The sequence below is a fragment of the Choloepus didactylus genome, chromosome 14 (assembly GCF_015220235.1).
Source record: "Choloepus didactylus isolate mChoDid1 chromosome 14, mChoDid1.pri, whole genome shotgun sequence".
NCBI lineage: Eukaryota > Metazoa > Chordata > Mammalia > Pilosa > Megalonychidae > Choloepus > Choloepus didactylus.
In genome coordinates, this window is record NC_051320.1 from 9490995 (window position 1) to 9514946 (window position 23952).

At 42.6% G+C, this 23952-nt stretch overlaps 1 protein-coding gene across 1 annotated transcript in view; it reads right to left on the reverse strand.

Moving 5' to 3' along the window:
* Window positions 1–23610, reverse strand: part of ALKAL1 (ALK and LTK ligand 1) — a 34808-nt gene extending 11198 nt beyond the window's left edge. Inside the window, exon 1 of the mRNA XM_037802328.1 lies at window positions 23222–23610. Coding sequence (XP_037658256.1) covers window positions 23222–23444 — 223 coding nt within the window. The 5' untranslated portion in view covers window positions 23445–23610. The remainder of the gene's footprint in view (window positions 1–23221) is intronic.
* Window positions 23611–23952: the final 342 nt, after the last annotated feature.

Consider the following 23952-nt stretch of genomic DNA (forward strand, 5'->3'; position numbering starts at 1 on the left):
GGTACCTGCCCAGCGAGAGAGAAGCAGTTTAAATTCTGCCTCTCTGTGAGTAAGCCCTAAATAAAGTTCATGTTTCAGCAGATGCTGGGCATTTTCTTTGGTCTTTTGACTGGTACAGCCCCCTCGGGCTGTGACAATTAGTATCGTACTGTCGCAGCCCAAGAGGGCCATGCCAGTCCAGAGGCCAAAGAAGACAACGAGCATTTTCTGATACATGAACTTATATTCAGGGCTTACTTACAGGGTGAGAAGTCGTGGAGAGATCATGACGGCTCTCTCAGGCCGGGCAGGCATCACATTCATAGGGAATATGACCGGGAGATGCAAAGAGGGCAGAAAGCCTTTTATAAGGGTTTAAGACAAAGGCCTTCCTAAGGGTGGGGGGAGCATAGATGCAGGAACAGGTCATTCTGACCTGGGGGGTGGTGCAGGAAGGACTAGAATAACACTTGAACAATTACATTTTGCTCTTTTTGTGAGACTAATAGCCTCTCAGTTCCTGCCTGCTTTCCATAAAGTTACATTTTAAGGTCAGTTTACCCCTTTTCTCTTACTGGCTTAGAAAGACAATAGGTTAAACATTTAGCTGCCTAGGTCATGCAGACTGCTGTGCACCAAAGATCTGCAGGCCTGTTTTGCTCAGGAAACGGGTTGCCACAGGTACATTTGTTACAATTAATGAACCAACCCTGACACATTATTATCAACTAAAGTCGGTACTCAGCTTTCACCTAATGTCCATTTTCTGTTTCAGGATCCTATCCAGAACACCACATTACATTTCCTAGCCATGTTTCCTTATGTTCTTCTTAGCTCTAAGTCCTCAAACCTCCCTTGTTTTTGATGGACGTTGGAGAGTGAATTATGTACCCCAGAAAAAGTGTTCTCAATCTTAATCCATTCCTGTGGGTATGAACCCATTGTAAATAGGACCTTTGAAGATATTATTTTTTTAGTTAAGGTGTGGCCTGACTGAATGAGGTTGAGCTTTAATCCTGATTCCTGGGTCCTTTATAAGCCAATGAAATTCAGACACAGAAAGAGAAAGCCACAGAAGAGCAGGAAGCTGGAAGTCAATAAAACGCAGAAGACAAAGAGGACACCACCATGTGCATTGTCATGGGATAGAAAAGCCAAGAACCAAGGATCACGGGCAGTTAGCCCCAGAACGCCACAGTCTCCGAGGAAAAAGCATCACCTTGTTAATGTCTCAATTTTGGATTTCTCCTAGCCTTAAAACCATCAGCCTGGACAGACATATACACCAACAGAGTCATAGTAAGAGTTCAGGAATCAGCCTGCACATTTATGGCCAACTGATTTTTGACAAGTGTACAAAGTCCACTTAATTGAGAAAAGAGTAGTCTCTTCAACAAATGGTGCTGGTAAAACTGAATGTTCATATGCAAAAAAAAGAAGGTGGACCCTTGTCGCAAACCATATACAAAAATCATCTCAAAATGGATCAAGATATGAATATAAGAACCAAACTATAAAACTCCAAGAAGAAAACATAGGACTTCATGTTAGATAACGGTTTCCTAAACTTTACATCCAAAACACGAGCAACAAAATAAAAAATAGATTAATGGGACCTCATCAAAGTTAACAAATTTTTCCATCAAAGGACATTATCTTGAAAGTAAATCAACAACCTACACCATGGGAGAAAATATCTGGAAACTACAGATAAGATAAGGGTTTGATATACAGTATATATCCTACAATTCAACAACAAAAGACAACACAATTTAAAAATGGGCAAAAGACTTGATAGACATTTTTCCAAAGAAGATATACAAATGGACAAAAAGCACATAAAAAGCTGCTCAACATTAGTCATTAGGGTAATGCAAATCAAAACCACAACGAGATACCATTTCACATCCACTAGAATAGCTATCATTCAAAAAATGGAAAATTACAAGTGTTGGAGAGGATGTGGAGAAAGAGGAACACTCATTCAATGTTGCTGGGAATTTACAATGGTGCAGTCACTGTGGGAGACAGTTTGGCAGTTCTTGAGAAGGTTAAATATAAAATGACCTAGCAATCCCACTTCTAGGTATAAGTCCAAAGGAATTTAAATCAGTGACCTGAACAGATATTTGCTCACCAATGCTCATAGTGGAATTATTCATGATTGCCAAAAGACGGAAACAACCCAGGTGTCCATCAACCCATGAATGATAAACAATATGTGGTTTATACATACAACAGAATCTTATTTAGCTGCAAAAAGGAATGAAGTTCTGAAACATAAAACAACATGGTTGAACCTTGAAGACATCATGTAGAGTGAAATAAGCCAGAAACAAATGGACAGATATTGTATGATCTCACTGACATGAAATAATCAGAATTAGCAAACTCTATAGAGTCAGAATCTAGAATATAGGTTACCAGGAGACAGGGTGGGGTAGGGAATGGGGAGTTAATGCTTAAATTGTACAGACTTCCTATTTGGGATGATAGAAAATTTTTGGTAATGGATGGTGGTGATGATTGCACACCATAGTGAATGTAATTCACAGCACTGAAATATATATTTGAATGTGGTTAGAATGGGAAATTTTAGGTTGTATATGTGCTACTAGAATAATTTAAAAAAAATCAGTAGGTAGGGAAATGCAAATCAAAATCACAATGAGATACCATCTCACACCTACTAGAATAGCCATTATCAAAAAAAAAAAACAGAAAATTACAAGTGCTGGAGAGGTTGTGGAGAAGGAGGCACACTTATTCACTGTTGGTAGGAATGCAGAATGGTGCAACCATTCTGGAAGGCAACGTGGTGGTTCCTCAGGAAGATAAATATAGAATTGCCATATTATTCAGCAATTCCATTATTAGGTATATACTCAGAGGAACTGAAAGCTAAGACACAAATGGACATTTGTAAACTGATGTTTATAGTGGCATTATTCATGATTGCCAAGAGATGGAAACAACCCATCAACAGATGAGTGGATATACAAACTGTGGTATATATATACAATGGAATATTACACAGCTGTAAGACAGAACAAAGTCATGGAACATATAACAATGTGGTTGAATCTTGAGGATGTTTTGTTGAACAAAGTTAGCCAGAAACAAGAGGACAAATAATGTATGGTCTCACTAATATGAACTAACATTAATGAGCAAATTTTGAGAGTTGAAAGCTGAGAACAGGTTATCAGGAGATAGAAAGAAGGTAGGGATTGGGCATTTGAGGCTAAAAGGGTATAGAATGTTCAACAGGATTGACTGTATAGATCTAAAAATGGATAGCATAGTGCTGTGTGATGGTAGCACAATATTGTAAGTACACTGAACAAAGATGTCTGTGAGTAAAGTTGAAAGAGGAAGGCTAGGGGCATGTATGACACCAGAAGGAAGGATAGACGATAAAGACTGGAACTGCATAACTTAGTGAAACCTAGAGTCATCAATGATGGTGACTAAATGTACAAATATAAAAATATTTTTACATGTGGGAGAACAAATGAATGCCAACCTTGCAAGGTGTTGAAAAAAGGAAGGTAGGAAGGTATTGGGTAAAAATATAATCAATGCAAATGGTAGTCTAGGAATAACAGTAACATTGTAACATGCTTCCATTAACTGTAACAAAGGCAATATACCAAAGTTGAATGTCTGTGAGATGGGGATGTAAGGGAGGGTATGGGATTCCTGGTGGTGGTGTTCTTGTCTGACATTATTATTGTATCGTATTGTATTGTGTTTTTATTTTTCCTTTTATCTTTTTTATTATTCTATTTTTAATTTTTAATTTTTTATATTTTATACATATATATTTTAGAGTAATGAATATGTTCAGGTTCTGATTGTGGTGATGAATGTACAACTATATGATGATACTGTGAACAACTGATTGTACACCATGGATGATTGTATGGTATCTGAATATATTTCTATAAAATTGCAGGGAAAAAATAAACAGAGGGATACAAGTGCTGGAGAAAACATGGAGAGAGGGATGTACCTATTCACTGTTGGTGGGGAAGTAGAATGGTGTAGCCTATCTGAAGGACAGTGTGGTGGCTCCACAAGAAGCTAAGTATGTGGGGGCCATAAGGTCCTGCAACTTCATTATGTGGTATACACTTGGAAGATCCAAGAGCAGGGACATGAATGGACATTTGCACACTGGGGTTTATGGAGGCAGTATACATGATTTGCAATGGAGGTGGCCTAAGGGCATATTGACTGATGAACAGAGTGGCGTATGCACACAATAGAATACTGAGCAGCTGCAATAAGGAACGAAGTTGTGAGACATGCAACTAATGAATGGGGATCTTGAGGAAAGCATTTTGAGTGAGGTAAGCCAAAAAAGACAAACATTCTAATGCCTCACTAATACAGACAAACATAATGCATAAACTCTGGGAATTGAGTTATCCGGGGAAAGCTTATTGTAAAGGTCCTTAGATTGTAAGCTCCTACAGCAGTCATATCTATTCCTGGGTTGTAACATTTATCTCCAAATTCTGAGATGCTGAGCAGTTTGTGAATAAGCTGGTCAGTCTCTGGAAATTTGGGTATCTGTGTGACACCTGAGACTCAGAACTAGGGTTTGGCAACTATGAATGTCAGTATTACCTCATAGAGCAACTGTTAAAAAAAGGTGAAAAAAAGTTCATACTTCAATTAGAGATGTGAATGAAGTGGAGCTGGTTAGGACTAAAGCAAATCAGGCCAAAAGGTAAAGGATGAAATTGACTGTGTCTTTAAACTTCAACTTCTGTGTGAGATCAAAGGAAGAGATGTTTGTTAGGTACAAAATCTATATTTTCCGTAGCACACTATGTAATTTAACTTGTACAGTCAGTTTATTCAAACACCATAATTGCATGGGACTTTGAATAGGAAGTGAGATCTGGTAGGCTTGTATAGGTTAGTGTGACAGCCCGATACATCCCAAAGTAATCTGGGCAGAGAATAAAAATGTATTTGCAGGACCCCCTGAGGAACTGGGGAAAAATGCAGAAATATTAAACTTCCCCACTTGGGTTATTACTGATATTCTCACAAACATTGAGGACTACCAATTTGGTAGGCCAAGTCCTTAATCTTGGGGCTTGCCCTCATGAAGCTTGTTACTGCAAAGAAGAGGCTAAGCCTACTTATGATTGTGCCTAAGAGTCTCCCCCAGAGAACCTCTTTGTTGCTCAGATGTGGTCCCTCTCTCTCTCTCTAAGCTCACTCTGCAGGGAAACTCAATGCCCTCCCCCCTACATGGGACATGATTCCCAGGGGTATAAGTCTCCCTGGAAATGTGGGACATAACTAACTCCTGGGGATGAGCCTGGACCCAGCATCATGGATTGAGAAAATCTTCTCAACCAAAAGGGGGAAACAAAAGGAAACAGAATAGTTTCAGTGGCTGAGAGACTTCAAATGGAGCCAAGAGGTCATTCTGGAGGTTATTCTTACACATTACATAGATATCCCTTTTTAGATTTTAGTGTATTGGAATAGCTAGAAGGAAATACCTGAAACTGTTGAACTGCAACCCAGTAGCTTTGATTCTTGAAGATGATTTTATAACTATGTAGCTTACCCTGTGGGAACGTGTGATTGTGAAAACCTTGTGGCTCATACTACCTTTATCCAGTGTATGCAGAGATGAGTAGAAAAATGGGGGCAAAAATTAACTGAAAACGAGGGGGAGATGGGGATGGAATTTTTGGGGTGTTCTTTTATACTTTATCTTTATTCTTATTTTTATCTTTTTTTGGAGCAATGAAAATGTTTAGAAATTGATTGTGGTGATGAATTCACAACTATATGATGGTACCATGAACAACTGATTGTACACTGTGGATGATTGTATGGTATGTGAATATATCTCAATAAAACTGAATTGAAAAAAAAAAATGTAGCCCATAGACACTGAATACTCTGGAAGAGAAAAAAGCATTATTTTCCCATTGGGAATATGTATGATAGACCAATCCCTCTTCTTCTCTCACAGTGTTATATATGATAAAACTGTGGACTGGCAATAATTTGGCAATTTTTTAAATTCTTACTAAGAAAGAGTAATGCAATAGAGGGGTTATTCCCAATAAAACTAACTTTTATTTAAAAAAATCAATAGGACTGTGTAATGGTGAACCCTAAGTTAAAACCATGGACTGTAGTTAATAGAACAATTACTAAAATGTTTTTTCATCAATTGTTAACAAATGTTCCAAACTAATTCAAGATGCTAATAATGGGTGGAATATGGGAGCTATGTATATTATATATGATTTTTCTGTAAATCTACAACTCCTCTAATTAAAAAAAAATTTTAAGTAAAAAAATGTGGACCAATAAATTCATGTTATTTAAGTCAACCTACTGTATGGTATTTGTTTTAGCAGCCGGGAAACCAACATAATGACGTTGGCAGTTTGAGGAGTACTGGTCAGGTGTTTCGGAGAATGTGCCTCAGTTGGGATTGGTTGATACTTTTCTCACGATTAGAATGGAGGTATGGGCTGCAGGAGCAAGACTGCAGAGGTTAGGTCACTTTCACCACTTCATATCAAAGATACTCACTGTCAATATGATCATCACTCTTAATTTTGACTTTGATCTCCTGGCTGAGGTAGTCTTTGTCTGTGTTTGGGTTAACTGGGCTGCTTAAGCAAATACCATGAAATTGGTTGGGTTAAACAATGGGAATTTATTAGCCCACAGTTTTGAGGCTGGAAAAATGTCCAAATCAAGGCATCATCAAGGCGACACTTTCTCCCCAAAGACTGGCGCTCTGGGGCTGGCTGCCGGAGATCCTTGATTCTGGGCTCCTCCGCCACATGGCTAAGCACGTGGTGGCCTCTCCTGGCCTCTCCATTCTCTTAAAGGTTTCATTGAGTTTCAGCTTCTGGCTGCTCCCTGTGGCTTTCTCTCCCTCTGTCTGAATGTTACTCAGCTTATAAAGGCCTCCAGTAATAGGACTAAGACCCATCCTAATTAGGCTGGGCTGCACCTTAACTGAAGTAAACACATCAAAGGAATGGATTAAGGAATGGATTAAGCTTAACAGCATGTTGTTCTGGGGTACAAAGAGCTCCAAACCACCACAATCAGGTTTCTCCACTGTAAATTTACTCCTTTCTATCCCTTTCCCTGCTGTGCTCCTTGGAAGGAAGTCAATTCCATGCAGCCCATGCTTGAGGAGTGGGGAGTTACGTTCCACTGCCTGGAGGGGGCAGCACCTCATAGATCATTTGGAATTCTTATGCATGGGAGATTTGTCTCTTCTCCCTCAAATATTCATTTATTCAATTATTTATTTAAGCCAGTGTGGACTCATATTTATTTTATACTATGGTTTATAATCTAACACTATTTTTTGCTCAAATTTTTCTGGCTTTGGCCCTTGAGGATGCTTTCAATTGGTTCCTGAGTCCCTTTGGCAAACCTCATCCCCATGGGGCTTGTTGGGTTGTTTTGCTTTTGGTTTTTTGGTTTGTTTCATTTTTTGAGCATTCCTTACTTTTGGCACTATAAGATACTCCCAGCTCCTCTTGCCTATTTCCTGTCCAGCCCTAGAATCAGACATTTCTCCAAGGAGCCCCCACTCCCTTTATTGGAGAGTGATGTTAGAAACAAGCTCAACCTGCAACGCATGCTGTCAGAGCTGCATTGCTGCTTCTGAACCCTCAGCTGACAGAGCAAGAGAACGTGTGTGCCTGTGTCATGATTTTTAACGCACTCAGTGTTTGAATTCTAAAATAGTGTTGCAGCTTGGTAGAATATAGTTTTGGAATGTACAGTATCTCTAATATTTCACTGCTGATATTTCAAAGGTCAGATGCAAATTGTTTTATCTGAGTTCAAATATAGCCATTCTGAATCATACTCTATACTCAGCTAAGCACCATCTTCCCTCCTGAAACTCAGCAGGCAAACTTGGCTTTCTCAGCCAGAGTAAAATTCTGTGTCAAACCAAACGAATCCAAACCCCTTTGAATAGGCTTTGAGTCTGTTTGTTTGTTTGTGTGTTTGCAAATTGAGGTAGACAAGCAAAATCATCTATAAACTCCCTTCTACATCCTCTGTATTAAATATTATGACAAATTCTAACATTATCCTGCATGTTTACCCAAGGACAAAATATTAAATGAGTTCAGAGAACCCGAAAAAAAACGTAAAATTCATGTTGCAAAATAAGATTTCTTTCCGGTTTTAAACCACAGTTCAGTTCAGGTGTAATTTAACCTTTTGCCATTCCATTTGGAGACTGATCTGAAAATGATTAATTCAGATTTTGGTTTAATCTAGTAAATCCCCCTCCCAGATTTAAAATGATCATTTTCTCAGATGCTGAAAAAGGCAAACAGGATTTTTTTTCAGTTAAATTCTGTTTGATTGACATATATTCACATACCATACAATCATCCATGATGTACGATCAACTGTTCACAGAATGATAATATAGCTATGCATTCATCACCACAATCTATTTCTGAACATTTTCCTTACATCAGAAAGAATCAGAATAAGAATAAAAAATAAAAGTAAAAAAGAACACCCAAACCATCCCCCCCCATCCCACCCTATTTTTCATTTAGTTTTTGTCCCCATTTTTCTACTCATCCATCCATACACTAGATAAAGGGAGTGTGATCCACAAGGTTTTCACAATCACACTGTCACCCCTTGTAAGCTACATTGTTATACAATCATCTTCAGGAGTCCAGACTACTGGGTTGGAGTTTGGTAGTTTCTTCTAGTATTTACTTCTAGCTATTCCAATACATTAAAACCTAAGAGGTGTTATCTATATAGTGTGTAAGAATGTCCACCAGAGTGACCTCTCAACTCTATTTGAAATCTCTCAGCCACTGAAACTTTATTTCGTTTCATTTCACATCCCCTTTTTGGTCAAGAAGATAGTCTCAGTCCCACAATGCTGGGTCCAGATTCATCACCTGGAGTTATATCCTGCATTGCCAGGGAGATTTACACCCCTGGGAGTCGGGTCCCACATAGTGGGGAAGGCAGTGATTTCACCTGCCAAGGTGGCTTAGTTACAGAGAGAGAGAGAGAGAGCGAGCCACATCTGAGCAACAAAGAGTTACTCAGGGGGAGACTCTCAGGCACAATTATATGCAAGTTTAGCCTCTCCTTTGCAGTAACAAGCTTCATAAGGGCAAGTCCCGTGATAAGAGGGCTCAGCACATCAAACCACCAGTCCTCAATGTTTGTGACAACATCAACACCAGTCCAGGTGAGGAAGTCCAACACTTCCGTACTTTCTCCCAGCTCCTCAGCGGGGGGAGGGGGAAAGCTGTAAATATATTTTTTATTCTCTGCCCAAATTACTTTGGGATATGTCACTATTTCACTCTAACCTATACTAACCTACCATATCTCACTTCCTATTCAAAGTTCCATGTAATTGTGGTGCAAACAGGATTTTTTATGAAAATGTTAACAGAAACCATTTCATAGGTGCCCAGCATTCCACACTTAGAGCCAGCTTTCTTCATGTTCTACTGGATCAGGCAGCAACAAACTAGGCGACTGGGGCTGTTAGCCCAGCAGTAACTTCACATCACCCTGGAAGCACAGAATCCAAGAGGCAAAAAGCTTGCCTTCACTGAGTCCAGAAATTAAGGACAAACATCAGGTTTGAAGGCAGAAGCACAAGATCAGTTGGAGAAAGATCAAGTCTGAGATTCCTGATGTGGAGATATTCAGCAGATAGTGGACATATGAGTTTAAGGAAGAAGGAAGAGAAAGGGCAGGAGATAAACATTTTGTTATAGTAAGTTTGGTAGGTTGAATTATGTACCTCAACAAAAGATATGTCCCTAATCTTAATCTGCATTCTTGTGGGTGTGAACTCATGTTCTTTTTGGTATGGGTGTGGCCCATTTTCAGTTTGGGCCTGAATCCATATTACTGGAATTCTATATATCCAGAAGAAACGCAGACACACAGGAAGAAGCCAGAATCAATGGAACCCAGAAGAGCAGGCACAAGGAGAGAGAGGGATTTCTATGTGGGCAGAGGCTGGGATGCAAGCCAAGGAACCCCAAGGATCACAGCACGCCAGCACCAAAATGCTACAGACTCTGGGGAGAAAGCATGGTCTTGCAGAGGACTTGATCTTTTGGATGCATAGCCTCCAAAATGGTGAGACAATAAGTTCCTACTGTTTAAGCCAACTAGTGTGTGGTGTTTGTCACAGCAGCCCTGGCAAACTAGGACAGTAGCATAGAGGCAACAGTTAAAACTACGAAAGTGCACAGGATGATGCAACAGAATCCTAGATTCAGAACGGAACACCAGGAGTGCAAATATCTAAAGGGCGGCTGAAGAAGAAGTGTGGAGGGAAGGAAAGGAAAGGTCACAGAAGGAGGAGAACAAAGTAAGAATAATTTTGGAAACATAGGACTCATTTAAAAGGACAGGGAGGGGCCAACCACAGCTAAGCAGCTGAGAGGCCAAGGTAAAGACTAACAACTGTCAGGGGTGTGCGGGGACATGGCTGGAGCCAAGGCTGGGCTGTGGGTGGGGGCAGACAGTGGACGGCCTGGGACACAGGCAAAGTTGGTTAAGGAGTTTGGATTTCGTCCTGTGGGTGGTGCCAGATACTGGAAGGAATGGTGTCCCCACTGTATTGCTTTACAGCATCTGGCAGCAAAGTGAAAATGGTTGTAGGAAAACTTGTATCACTCTTCGTAATCATCTATAACAATTTTCATCTTACTTTTTCTAAATATACTGCTTCCTACATGAGGCAAAGGGATTCCTTGCACAGTAAGAGCTTTCCCGTACATTTCAAAATACCCCACAGTGAACATTTTTGAAATGTATAATTACTGCCTGATTATCATATGCTAAAATTTTTACAAACTAATTTTAAAATACTTAATTACACATTAAAATAGAATAAGCAACCAGAGGAAAGATTTTTCCTCAGAATGAAAGTGTGTGTGGGCTTAGAAGACTGGCTGGGAGACGGTCACAGTCAAACAGACTAACAGCTGAGCCCAAATTGGTCAAAATATGAGATAAGCAAGTTTACTATGTATTGTCCAACTGGCATTTATGTTATGGTAGTTTAGAGCTCTTATGTACCTCAGAAAAGGCCATGTTCTTTTAATCCATTCCTGTGGGTGCAGACCAATTATAGGCAGGAACTTTTAATTAGGTTATTCCAACTGAGATGTTACCAACCCCATTTGGGTGGGTCTTAATCTACTTACTGGAGTCCTTTAAAAGAGGATGAAACATATACAGAAGCTAGGAGATGAAATTCAGAGAAAAGCCCCAGAGAAGCTAAAACAGGGCCCACAGAGATGCTAAGAGGAAGGTGCTGAAGCCAGAAGCTGAAAGCAATGAAACCCAGGAGAGAAGGACCAGCAGATGTCACCATGTACCTTTCCATGTGACAGAAGCGCCCCAGATGCTAGCTGCCTGTCTTCAAAGTCCAGGTACCATCCTGTTGATGCCTTAAGTTGGACATTTTCATGGCCTTATAATTGTAAACTTGTAAGATAATAAATCCCCGTGTTTAAAAGCCAGCCCATTTCTGGTATATTGCATTTTGGCAGCTTTAGCTTTAGCTTTAGCTTATATTTATCTCCTTTTTTCTGAACCTGAAGTGTCTTTTAATTTCACTATGACCTATAAAGTTTTTTCCAAGGAGTGGCTACTTCAACACTTCATCAAACATATGGGCAATTAATTTATATTCCCTTGACTTAAAATTCAAACTATAAATCCTACACCTTTTCAAACAAGACTTTGTTTTCGAATCTACCACATCCCATAGAAGAGTCATGGGAAAGAGTTTCACCAGTTGGATAATATTCCAAACCCAGTGAGGGTTGTGTTTCTCCCTTCAGAGGAAGAGGCATATCATCTGACAACTGAGGATCCCATCAAAACACAGCCAAGCTCTGAGCTGAGAGGAAGGGCAGATGCTTTTCCTCCCAGTTCTTCACCATTCTGACCCACTGCAGTGCCTCAGGAGAGCCAGAAGCCAACACGTCCATGTGTCCCCAAGGCTGGGAACACACCACATTCCTCACACACATCATCCCATTCGATCTTCACCAGAACCCTGGCGACTGGGCTCTTGCCCCACTGTACAGGTGAGACACCTGAAATTTAGAGAGGCCACCTGTCCCAGGGCCCACAGCTCCATGACAGAACCCAGGCTGAAAGCCAGTGCTTTCCATCCCAGTGGCTCACTCCCTGTACCCATGATCTTTGCCATGAAAATGATCAATAGCTAATTTTACACTATTGATAAACTTTTTACAAATCTATCAGCAGGAAATATTGGCCTTTCAAGCTTTATGTTTTTTTTGATGTTTTTGTTTCCCTGTTTTCTTACAAGTAACGACTGCTTAAGAAAAATCATATGACATTTTCTTTAACAGTGGAATCATGTAATTTACCTTATATTCACAGGAAAAACACATTCTTCCAAGAGTGAAGTTGACACGTATCATGATAAGTGAATAGTAATTATGGATTCTGTCAAATTTGAGCAAAGTTGAATGCTTGTATGTTTAAAAAGAACACCAACTATTAACAACAGTACAAAACATGCACAGCTGGCACTCTCTTCAGGAATTATCAGTTAAATGCTAGATGAATAATGTCACTTACTAAATTTATCTCTTAATATTTATTTTTGCATTGAACTGTAGTTTGCCTTCTTTTGGAGTCCCGCTTTGTTCCAGTTTGCTAATGCTGCCGGAATGCAAAACACCGGAGAAGGAATGGCCTTTATAAAAGGGGGTTTATTTGGTTACACAGTTACAGTCTTAAGGCCATAAAGTGTCCAAGGTAACACATCAGCAATCGGGTACCTTCACTGGAGGATGGCCAGTGGTGTCCGGAAAACCTCTGGAAGCTGGGAAGGCATGTGGCTGGCATCTGCTCCAAAGTTCTGGTTTCAAAATGGCTTTCTCCCAGGACGTTCCTCTCTAGGCTGCAGGTCCTCAAAAATGTCACTCTTAGTTGCACTTGGGGTATTTGTCCTCTCTTAGCTTCTCTGGAGCAAGAGTCTGCTTCCAACAGCTGTCTTCAAAATGTCTCTCATCTGCAGTTTCTGTGCTTTCTTCAAAGTGTCCCTCTTGGCTGTAGCTCCTCTTCAAAACATCACTCACAGCCGCACTGAGTTCCCTCTGCCTGTCAGCTGATTTATATGGCTCCACTGATCAAGGCCCACCCTGAATTGGTGGGGCCACGCCTCTATGGGAATATCTCATCAGAGTTATCACCTACAGTTGGGTGGGTCGCATTTCCATGCAAACAACCTAATCCAAACGTTCCAACGTAATCCCCACTAATATGTCTGTCCCACAAGACTGCATCAAAGAATATGGCTTTTTCTGGGGGACATAATACATTCAAAGCAGCACACATTTCTTGAACGATTAGGAGCCTGGTGCACCCACATTTCTTGGAAGCCCCACTCCCCATACCCCCACTGCTGCTCTGTCTTCCTCTTTTCACCTTTTTTCCATTAGTTTACTTGAGCTGGGCCTTCTCTTCCCTGCATGTCTCCTGGGTGTTGAGGTGGTGCCAGGCAACATGCAGTTATTAAAGCAATGCTTCCCAAAGTGGATCCCTTCAAAAAACTGGTTCCACAAGATGTAATGGATGCTGGACTTTTTAAAAGTTTGAATGATGCTGGTTCACGTAGAGTTTTCTTTACTGTAGGACTGCACATGCTTGTCTGTGACTCCTTAACAAGGGGTATTTGGGTTATGTTCCCAGATGGAGGAGACCTAGGAAACCTTTTATCAAAGCACACTGGAAAATGGAATTCCAGAGCTGTGGGCCTCGAATTTGAGGTGCCTGTGGAGGTGAGGAGAGAGTGGACAGAGAGCTACCAAAATAGAAGCTTGGTTGGGGTTGGAGAGGGTGGTCAGTAATTGTTTCTATTTCAAAGGAGCTTTCCAGGAGATTCTAAAAAGCTGCCTTTCTCCTCCTACCCTCCGCAGCTGAAAACTCTCTGGTGGTTTCAAAGCCACATTGCACATGAGAATCCTTGAAGAGCTTGTTAGAATGCAGATTCACAGGCTCCACCCACAGAGATTTGCTATATCTAGTAGAAGTCCAGGAATTAATTACATAGGAAACTTGTGACCCAATTGATTCCGAGGACCCAGAAGCCACATTTGAAGAACCATTGTTCTAGAAGGTTGTAAGGGCAGAAAATACTGTTTTGTCTAAATATAACCAAATGCTAAGAAAGCGATGATTCAGAATAGGAGAGATTGAGAAACAGGACAATGGGTCTGGTTTGGCTTTAGGAACAAATGCAAATTCAAATTCTTTTACTTTTAAAGTCAAAACTTTTAAAGCACCCTCAAATTTCTTTTATCAAAAGTTCTGTTTTGAAAAATCCTTCCTAAATGTGGACTCTGCACAGTGACTTTGGCAGGCTATAGGGTATTGGAAACTGAGTAATTCTGGGCCCCCAACTTAAAAGATTTAAATTCAGACAAATATAATATCAACCTTATATGAGTTACAATATGACAGATGCTAAAGGAGAAGGAGAAAAGTGTTCAGAGGATAAATAAATCATTACCAAATGAGATAATCTAATAGAAAAGACTAACAATAATTTCTTCTCACTGTAACAAAGATCTTAGAAAGCTGCCCTTAAATGTCTAGAAATAATTTCCAGCAATGAAATTGGAGGCCAAAAAAAAAAAAAAAAAAAAAATTTTAACGTTGAAAAGGAAGTTAGAAAATCCTAGTTTTCAAGGCCAATATATGATTGACAATTAGTCTTCTGAGACTGTGCCATTGCAGAAAGAGAGAAAAAGAGAGAGACCAACACGGTGTAATTCTGTCAACTTTCTGGACAGGCTTTCTCTCTTAGTGGTGAGACAAATGGGCACCTGCAAATAGGTAGCAATTACTACAGAAACACCATGAGTGGGCAAAAAGTTAGCCCTGGCTACTTAGCATGTGTGTTTATGATTGTAACAACTACCTACCATGCTCAACAGATTTGGGGTGATCGTGCTTGCTAGGTGATAGCCAAATCATATATAGCAAAAAAAAAAAAAAAAAAAAATCATGCATAACCCTTCCATCTGTCATCTTCCCATGCTAACAGTTTTCCATAAAACAAGTGGCTTCAAGTAACTCTGCAAATAAAACATTAAAAAGTACTAGTCTGTTCCCCTCCCTCTTTGGTGATACATAAAGTAACAGAAAATTATTTTCATTATTCATGTGTGTGGTGGTTTGAAGCTGTAAATACCCTGGTAAAACATGTTCTTAAATATAATCAATTCCTGTGGGTGTGAACCCATTGTAAGCAGGACTTTTTGATGAGCTACTTCAGTTAAGGTGTGCCCAGCCCAAGCAAGATGGGTCTAAACCCTCTCACCAGAGTCCTTTATAAACAGAATGAACACACACACACACAGAGACAAAGCCATGGAAGCAAGAAGCTGAAATCAACAAAACTCAGAAGAAAAGGGAAATATAAGCAGACACTGCCATGTGCTTTGCCGTGTGACAAAGGAGCCAAGGACTGCCGGCAGCCAGTTTTGGGAAGAAAGCCTTACCTGGTGATGCCTTAATTTGGATATTTTCCTGGCCTCAAACTGAAAGCTAATAAATTCCCATTGTTTAAGACTACCCATTTCATGGTATCTGCTTTGAGGAGCCTCGGAAACTAAAACAATGTGGAAGAAATTATTACCACAGTGGGCAGATGTAATAGTCACAGACCTTCGACAGAGAGAATTTTGGTTGTGCAAATAAAATTCCATTATTACACAAGTCAGAGCAATATTTGATTTTGTCACGGATTTTTAAAGTTTTCTCAAAACTGTGGGAATAGTTGCTTTGTGAATTTAGGATTTAGATGTTTCTGAACAGGGAAATAACTGCAAAGACATCATGAAGGAAGAGGGCCTTCCAGAATTCCAGTAGGCAAGATGAGAGAAGCACATTCCAGAAGACGGTAGAGTAGGAGACGCAGAGGAGAACGGCCTCTGCAAGGAACAGGTACTGGTTCTGGGCAACAAGCATGGGGGCATTTAGTGATGCCTGGGAGAAGCATGGAGAGGAAGGAGAGACAGATCACAGCTCAAAGCCCTGCATTCAGGAGAGGTTTGGACATTCGTGGAAAATCGAGAAAAGCCATGGCAGATTTGTGAATAGGGAAGATCAGCCCATTGCGCTCAGCTACTTATTAAGAATAATCGTTTGCAATTGTTCAGAACAACCTCACAAATCAACCTACACACCCCCACCTTAAGGCCCATATTGGCAAGGTTTTATATCCAAAAGAACCATAGATCTGATTCCAGAAAGTTCAGAAATCATCTAAATGTTAACTGAAGTCTCTTGAAAAGGCAGAAGTAGAAAAGGGGTTGTTATATATCTGTTAGGGATTGAATCACATCCCCCACAAAAGGCATGTTCAGGTCTAAGCCCCTGGTCCTGTGGGTGTGAATCCACTTGTAAATAGGACCTTTGAAGATGTTACCAGTTGAGGTGTGACAAACCGAATGAGGGGGGCCTTAATCCAATAGGGCTGAAGTCCTTATAAGCAAAGGAAATTGGACACAAGAGAGAGAAGTCATGGAAGCTGGAAGTCAACAGAAGTCAGAAGAGAAAGAAGGCGCCACATTGCCATGTGTGATGGTTTGAAGCTGTATGTACCCCAGCAAATCATGTTCTTAAAGCTAATCCATTCCTGTGGGTATAAATCCATGGTGGGTGGGACTTTTTGATTAGGTTATTTCAGTTGAGGCATGTCCCAGGTATGTCTTAATCCTCTTACTGGGGTCCTTTATAAGAGGATGAAAACAGAGAGAAGCACACAGAAGCTGAGAGAGAGAGCCACAGAAACACAGAGGAAGCCACTGAAGACAGAAGCTGGAAGCAACAGAACCCAGAAGAGAAGGAAGAGACCAGCAGATGCCATGTACCTTGCCATCTGGCAGAGAAGTCCAGGTATCATCAGGATGACGCATTGATTTGGACATTTTCATGGCCTCAAAACTGGAAGCTTGTAAGCTAATACATCCCCATTGTTAAAAAACCAGTCCATTTCTAGTATATTACATTCTGGCAGCTTTAGCAAACTAAAATACCATGTGACAGAAAAAACAAGGAACTCCAAAGTCAGCCAGCCAACCAGAAGATATGGACCCCAGAAGGAAAAAAGACTGCTAACTTCCGAAACCTTGAGCCAATAAATTCCTTTTGCAGGTATTTGTTTAAGCAGCCAGGAAACTAACAACATCAGAACTTTCCAGCAGCCCCTTTATACTTCCATCTCCCCACATCCCACACCAATTTCTCCACTGTCTCAAACTTCTCCAAAGCCTCTTCTCTTGAGAGGAAGGAGAAGATGGCGGCATAGAGGAGAGTGGAAGTTAGTTAGCCCCCTCAGAGCAACTAATAAAAAATGAGGAACAACCAGTAAAAGATCTGGAATAACAGCTGGGAGATGACCACTACTGTCTACACATCATGCAACAATCGGAGATGGGAGAAATGCCCACAATCGCAGCATAAAATCTGTAAGTAAAAACTGCGGACCAGAGCTGAGAGCCCCCTCCCTCATGGCAGCCTCAACTGAAAAGTCTCGCAGTGCTAGAGAGCAGCACTCTCTGAACAAGTGAATATACCTCAGCCCAGCTCCAACTGAGGATTTAATGTTAACCGCTCAATACAAACTATGAATCCCCAATAAGCAGACAGAGGCTTTTGGTGACGACTGACCTTGGAGAGTCAGGAGACATATCTGTCTCAGGACAGGGAGCCCAAAGGATTGAGTGCTATTTCTGGTTGACAGGTGCAGCTGGGGGCCATAGATTGACACTGAAAGGGTACTTTCTGTCCCTTTCTCTCTCTCAACCTGGGTGGCTTATTGGAGAAAGCCTCAAATATTTTCAGCTCACAGTGCTCTGCAGTAGAGAAAGCCTCAGCCATTTTAAACTCGCAGCACTCTGACCCAGGCAAGGGTGGAGACAGCAGAGTCAGAGAAACAATGAATCTATTTCTATGCAATTGACCTCTCTCTAGGGGGCAAATCTTCCCAGAAGGAAAGAGGTGGGGCCCAGCTCTACTACCTGCCTTCCATTCAGAACCAGACCCCAGAGCCTGGAGGAAAACAGCCACGGGCCATACCTCCTTACACCAGTTTGGAGTGACATGCTGACGGGCACCACCTGCTGGGCAGAAAAGTACAGGGTGTGTCAATCCTCTAAGACACACCATCAGGGAAACCAGATACTGAATATTTCTTCTTTCTCAGACCTGAGCCTGCTATCCTCTGGGAAAACCTGATTGGGATGGCCAAGGAGGTCAGATGCCTAGACAACAGAAAACTACAACTTACACTAAGAAAAACAAAGTTATGGCCCAGTCAAAGGAACAAACGTACACTTCAACTGAGATACAGGAATTTAAACAAATAATGCTAAATCAATTAAAAAAGTTTAGAGAGGATATGGCAAAAGAGATAAAGGCTATAAAGAAAACACTGGGCGTACATAAGGTAAAAATTGAAAGTTCGAAGAAACAACTGGCAGAATCTATGGAAATGAAAGGTACAACACAAGAGTGAAAGACACAAGGGAAACATACAACAGCAGATCTCAAGAGGCAGAAGAAAACACTCAGGAACTGGAGAACAAGGCACCTGAAAGCTTACATGCAAAAGAACAGATAGAGAAAAGAACAGAAAAATACAAGCAATGTCTCTGGGAACTGAATGACCACATGAAACACAGGAATGTACATGTCATTGGTGTCCCAGAAGGGGAAGAGAAGGGAAAAGGGGCAGAAGCCATAATAGAGGAAATAATCAATGAAAATTTCCCATCTCTTATGAAAGACATAAAATTACAGATCGAAGAAGCACAGTATACCCCAAACAGAATAGATCTGAATAGGTCTACACCAAGACACTTAATAATCAGATTATCAAAAATCAAAGACAAAGAGAGAATCCTGAAAGCAGCAAGAGAAAAGTGATCCATCACATACAAAGGAAGCTTAATAAGACTATGTGTGGATTTCTCAGCAGAAACCATGGAGGCAAGAAGGAAGTGGTATGATATATTTAAGATACTGAAAGAGAAAAACCTCCAACCAAGAATCCTATATCCAGCAAAACTGTCCTTCAAATATGAGGGAGAGTTCAAAATATTCTCTGACAAACAATGAGAGAGTTTGTGAACAAGATACCTGCTCTATAGGAAATACTAAAGGGAACACTGCAGACAGATAGGAAAAGACAGGAGTGAGAGGTTTGGAACACAATTTTGGGTGATGGTAGCACAGCAATATAAGTACACTGAACAAAGGTAACTATGAATATGGTTGAAAGAGGGAAGTTAGGAGCATGTGTGACACCAGAAGAAAAGAGGAAAGACAAAGACAGGCACTGTATAATTCAGTGAAACCTAGAGTGTTCAACAATTGTGATAAAATGTTTAAATCTGTTTTTTCATGAGGGAGAACAAATGAATGTCAACCTTGCAAGGTGTTAAAAATAGGGAGATATTGGGGGACAAATACAATCAACGTAAACTAGAAACTATAATTAATAGAATCATTGTACTATGCTTCCTCTCATGTAACAAAAGCATTATACCAAGGTAAATGCAGATAAGAGGGAGGTATGGGGGGGGGTTGTGAGACTCTTGGCATTGGTGGTGTTGTCTGACTCTTTATTCTACTTTGATCTAAGGTTATCTGTCCTTTTGCTACTTCCTAGCTGACATGTTGTTTTGTGTGTGTCTGTATGTGTGTCTGTGTGTGTTTTCTTCTCTTTCTTTTTTATTTGTCTTTTGCCTACCTTCTTTGACTCTTCCTCCTGCTTTCTGGAAGAAATGTAGATGTCCTTATATAGATAGTAGTGAAGGTGGTGAACACATAAATATGTGACCATACAGGGAACCATCGATTGTTTACTTAGGATGGAATGTATGGGGTGTGAACAAAACCATCTTAAAAAAAAATGGATTGATGATGAAATCTTCAGGCAATATACTGAGTGAAATAAGCCAGACACATAAGGACAAATATTTTAGGGTCTCACTGATAGGAACTAATTATAATATGTAAACTCACAGACTTGAAATATAAGTTACCAAGTTACAAGGCTAAGGAATGGGGAGTGGTTGCTTGGTATGAGCAGAATGTTCAACTAGGTTGAACTTAAATGTTTGGAAATGAACAGAGTTGATGGTAGCACATTGTGAGAATAACTAACAGTGCTGAATGGTGTGTGAATGTGCTGGAAAGGGGAAGCTCAGAGTCATGCATGTCACCAGAAGGAAAGTTGGAGGTTAAAAGATGGGAATGTATAAAACAGTAAACCTTGTGGTGGGTAATGTCTGAAATTAACTGTACAAATACTATAAATCTCTCTCATCAGCTAGAACAAATGTATGACACTACAACTGGAAGTTAATAATAGAGGAGCATAGAGGAAAAAATACATACCTATTGCAAACTATATGCTACAGTTAGTAGTATTTCAATGTTTTTTCATAAACAGTGACAAATGTACTATACCAATACTAGAGTCAACAATGGAGAGGGGTGGTTAGGGGTATGGGAGGATTTGAGTTTCCTTTTTTTTTTTTTTTTTTTTGTCTTTATTTCTTTTCTGGAGTAATGAAAATGTTCTAAAAATTGAACAAAAAGTAATTGTGATGATGGATGCACAGCTGTATGATGGTACTGGGGGCAACTGATTGTACACTTCAGATCTTTGGATAATTGTATGGTATGTGAACAATCACAATAAAAACAAACAAACAAACAAAAAACTTCTCTTTTCCCACTTCTCAGACCTTCTGCCTCTTGTCTTTACTTCCGTGAATGAGTAAGCCAGCCCACCCCCTTTTATTTGGCAGAATTGTAGGTCAGATTCTTTGTTTGCTCCATTCTGCCGGTGTGAGGACAAGAGACACTGTGAGAAGGGATGGGAAATAAGAGAAAGGGCGTGAGGGTTACAAAAACACAAACTTTCTAATTCTTAGCCCAATAATCTAGATCAGCAAGGGACATTAGTGGAGATAGGCAATCTAGAGGTCATTGCAACATTGAGGGCTTGAACTAGGGTGATGGGAAGGAGACTAAAGAGAAAGAAGCAGATTGGAGAGGTATCCTAGAGGCAAGATTTGTTAACTAAACCCACAGCTCCTCTCCTCTTTTCTCCAAGACAAGGCTCAAGGGTGTTAATTGACTTCACATCCCCAAGTCCAACAAAGTCTCCTGGAATGTGTGGCAAATGTCTGAATATATGAATGAATGAATCCATCAATCAATCACCATGCGCTGTGGGGAGGATGGAGAGCAAAAGATGATAAATCCGGAAGGGGTAATGGAAATCCTACTCTTCCTGCTCACTGGCTGCCAGGCTCTTTGCAACCTGGCTGGTCACCACTGCCCCTGGCTTTGACCGACTCCTAAAAGACAAGCTGATAACCTGAAGAAAAGGGTGGGCGTGCATTTGCGGGTGCAGCAAGATCTCAGGGCCCAGAGATCAGACCTGGGTTAGGATGCAGCAGACGTCCAGGTGCGATCAGCGGGTGAGAGCCCCGGGGCCTCCAAGACCCCATGGTGTCTCCTCCTGAATGAGCTAAGACCACTACTGAGGAAAACACCTAGATGGACCTTGTCTACGCCCTTCTAGATGGTCCTTGATCCTCGATCCACGTCCTGGTGTTTCCATTCGCAACCAACTATGGTGGCAAAGTTCTAGCCATCAAAAGGGAGTTCAATCACAAATTACTTTGCAAAGCAATGGACTCAGAGGGTGACGACGCAGGTTTCTTTCTGTCAGGCTATATATTTGTTTTAACAAACAAACAAAACAGTTTGGATTCTTGTCCCTTTCATTTTAACTTTTTAATAAAATACTATTTTTCCCCTGTCTTTTATCCAAAGAGAAAAGCTCTATTTAACGTAAACCAAAGTGTCTGAATTAATGCGCTACCATAAATGTTTCTGTCATTTGGGACTTTCTTCTCCTCCTTTTATATCTCAAAGTGGCATTTTCTTTCTCTGCGGTAAAATATTTGAGCTAACAGCAATTTTGAATCTAAATGCGTGATGGGCGTGGCTCCACCTTCCGTCCCCTGCTGCCCTCGGGGCTCCTGGAGGGCTCCGCCCCAGCCCGCGACACCCGGGGCTCAGCGGCCAGACGCCCAATCTAAAGGGGCGCACCTGTCACCCCTCTGCTTAGTCCTGTCACTAAGAGAACGTCTTCCGCGCTGCTGTTTGCCAGCCCCGCCCCTCCCTCCGCGCCCTCATCCCCTGGAACGCGCGCGGCGAGCGCAGCTCCGCACTGTGTGCTTCTCCTGGGTGTCTTCAGCCCCGCGCAGGATCACCGGCCCGCGAGCGGCACTCAATGCTAGACATCCCTCTGCGCTTCCTTAAAGTGGAAAACGAGGCAGAAGTGGCCAGAAGAGCCCTGCGACGACAGCAAGGGCGAGCCCGCCAGGTCGCGGGGCAGCTCCTTGGCTGGGTGCGCTCAGCGAGACCCGGGCCTGGCGCAGGGGATCCCGGAAACCTGGGGCCTGGGGGCGGGGAACCGAGCCGGACGGCGAGGCCAGGGGCCTGGGGGATGCAGGGAGGGCTCCGGGGCTCCGGAGGTCTTCTCCCTCCTCGCCGCCTTCTCTCTGCCCCGTGCGCCCGGTACCCTGCAGCCAACAGTCGGCTGCGCTCTGAGTCCTCCTTTGGCCGGGTCTTTCCGCTTTTCCTCCGCGCTGGCCGACTACTCGGCACTGGCTACCTTTCCTCGCGCCATGGGGCACCTCAGTGCCAGGGCTGATGTGGGGGCCGCCGGGAGTGTTTGCGGCGCTGCAGGCTGGACCGAGGGTAGGTCCGCGGTAACAAGACCCAGAGGAGAGGGCTTGTTTTGTGTCAGTACTTCTATTTAATTCTCATAACCCCGGGAAGAATCAGAAAGGAGAGCTGGCAGGCGCGTCACTTAACCCAGCCCCTACAGTCACTTTGCGCTGCTCCACCAGCCCTCGTCCACATGGGAAGGGTATACAAAGATTTTTGTTGACTTTGAGCCTCAATAGTGGTAAGTCTAACAAAGCCATCATCTCTTTCTCTGAGAGATGGGATTCGCAGAGACGCTGTCTTCTCTGCTGTGCCATTAAAGCTTCCCTCGGCGCGTGCCCCTCCCTGGCCCCGAGAATCGCCCAGGAAAGTGTCGCTGCTCCTGACTTACCTGAGCTCCTGGGGACGCCGAGCGCCGGGGAGGCTGCGGCATGGACCAGGGGCGCTGGGGCACGACCGACCCCGCGCGCTGGGAGGAAAAGCGACGGCTTCGGCTCCCCGGCCGCGACCCCTGCTCCCCGGCGGCCCCTTGGCCGTCCCTGGGTACCGTGCGGGGACAAAGCCAGCGCCAGCAGGAGGAGCGCGAGCAGCGGAGGACACCCGGCGGGCCGCATAGTCAGCGTCTGCAGCAGAGAGGAGACTTCGGAAGGTCGTCGCCGGGCTGGCCTGGGTGCAAGACGGCCGGGGCCCCGGGAGGGCAGTGGGTCCGGGCGCACCGAGTTCTGGATACACCTGCCGGCAGGAAACTTCCGGATACCCGCGCCTTTCTGGCCCTGCAGTCCGGGAGGGCGTCGGGGTTGGAATCCGGTTAGGGGTGAGACCTAAGTGCGCCGAAGCCTCCACGCTTTGGAGGCGCGGGCCGGGGCGCCCAGGAGGTAGGGATGGCAGCGCTCGGGGTCTGGGGACAGCGCGGCGCACAGCCCCAACGGGGTAGTCCCGGGGAAGCACCGGGGAGGCGGGGGCGGGGGCGGGGGCGGGTCTCACGCCGGCCCCGCCCACCACAGATTCCTGCTCGGGGCTCCGGGGACCCTGGGAGAGGTGACGCTTGTTTTCCCACCGCGGACCCAAGTCCCGGGCCAGCCTGGTGGTCTTGGCTCCCCATGAAACCCTCTCCGCGACGCG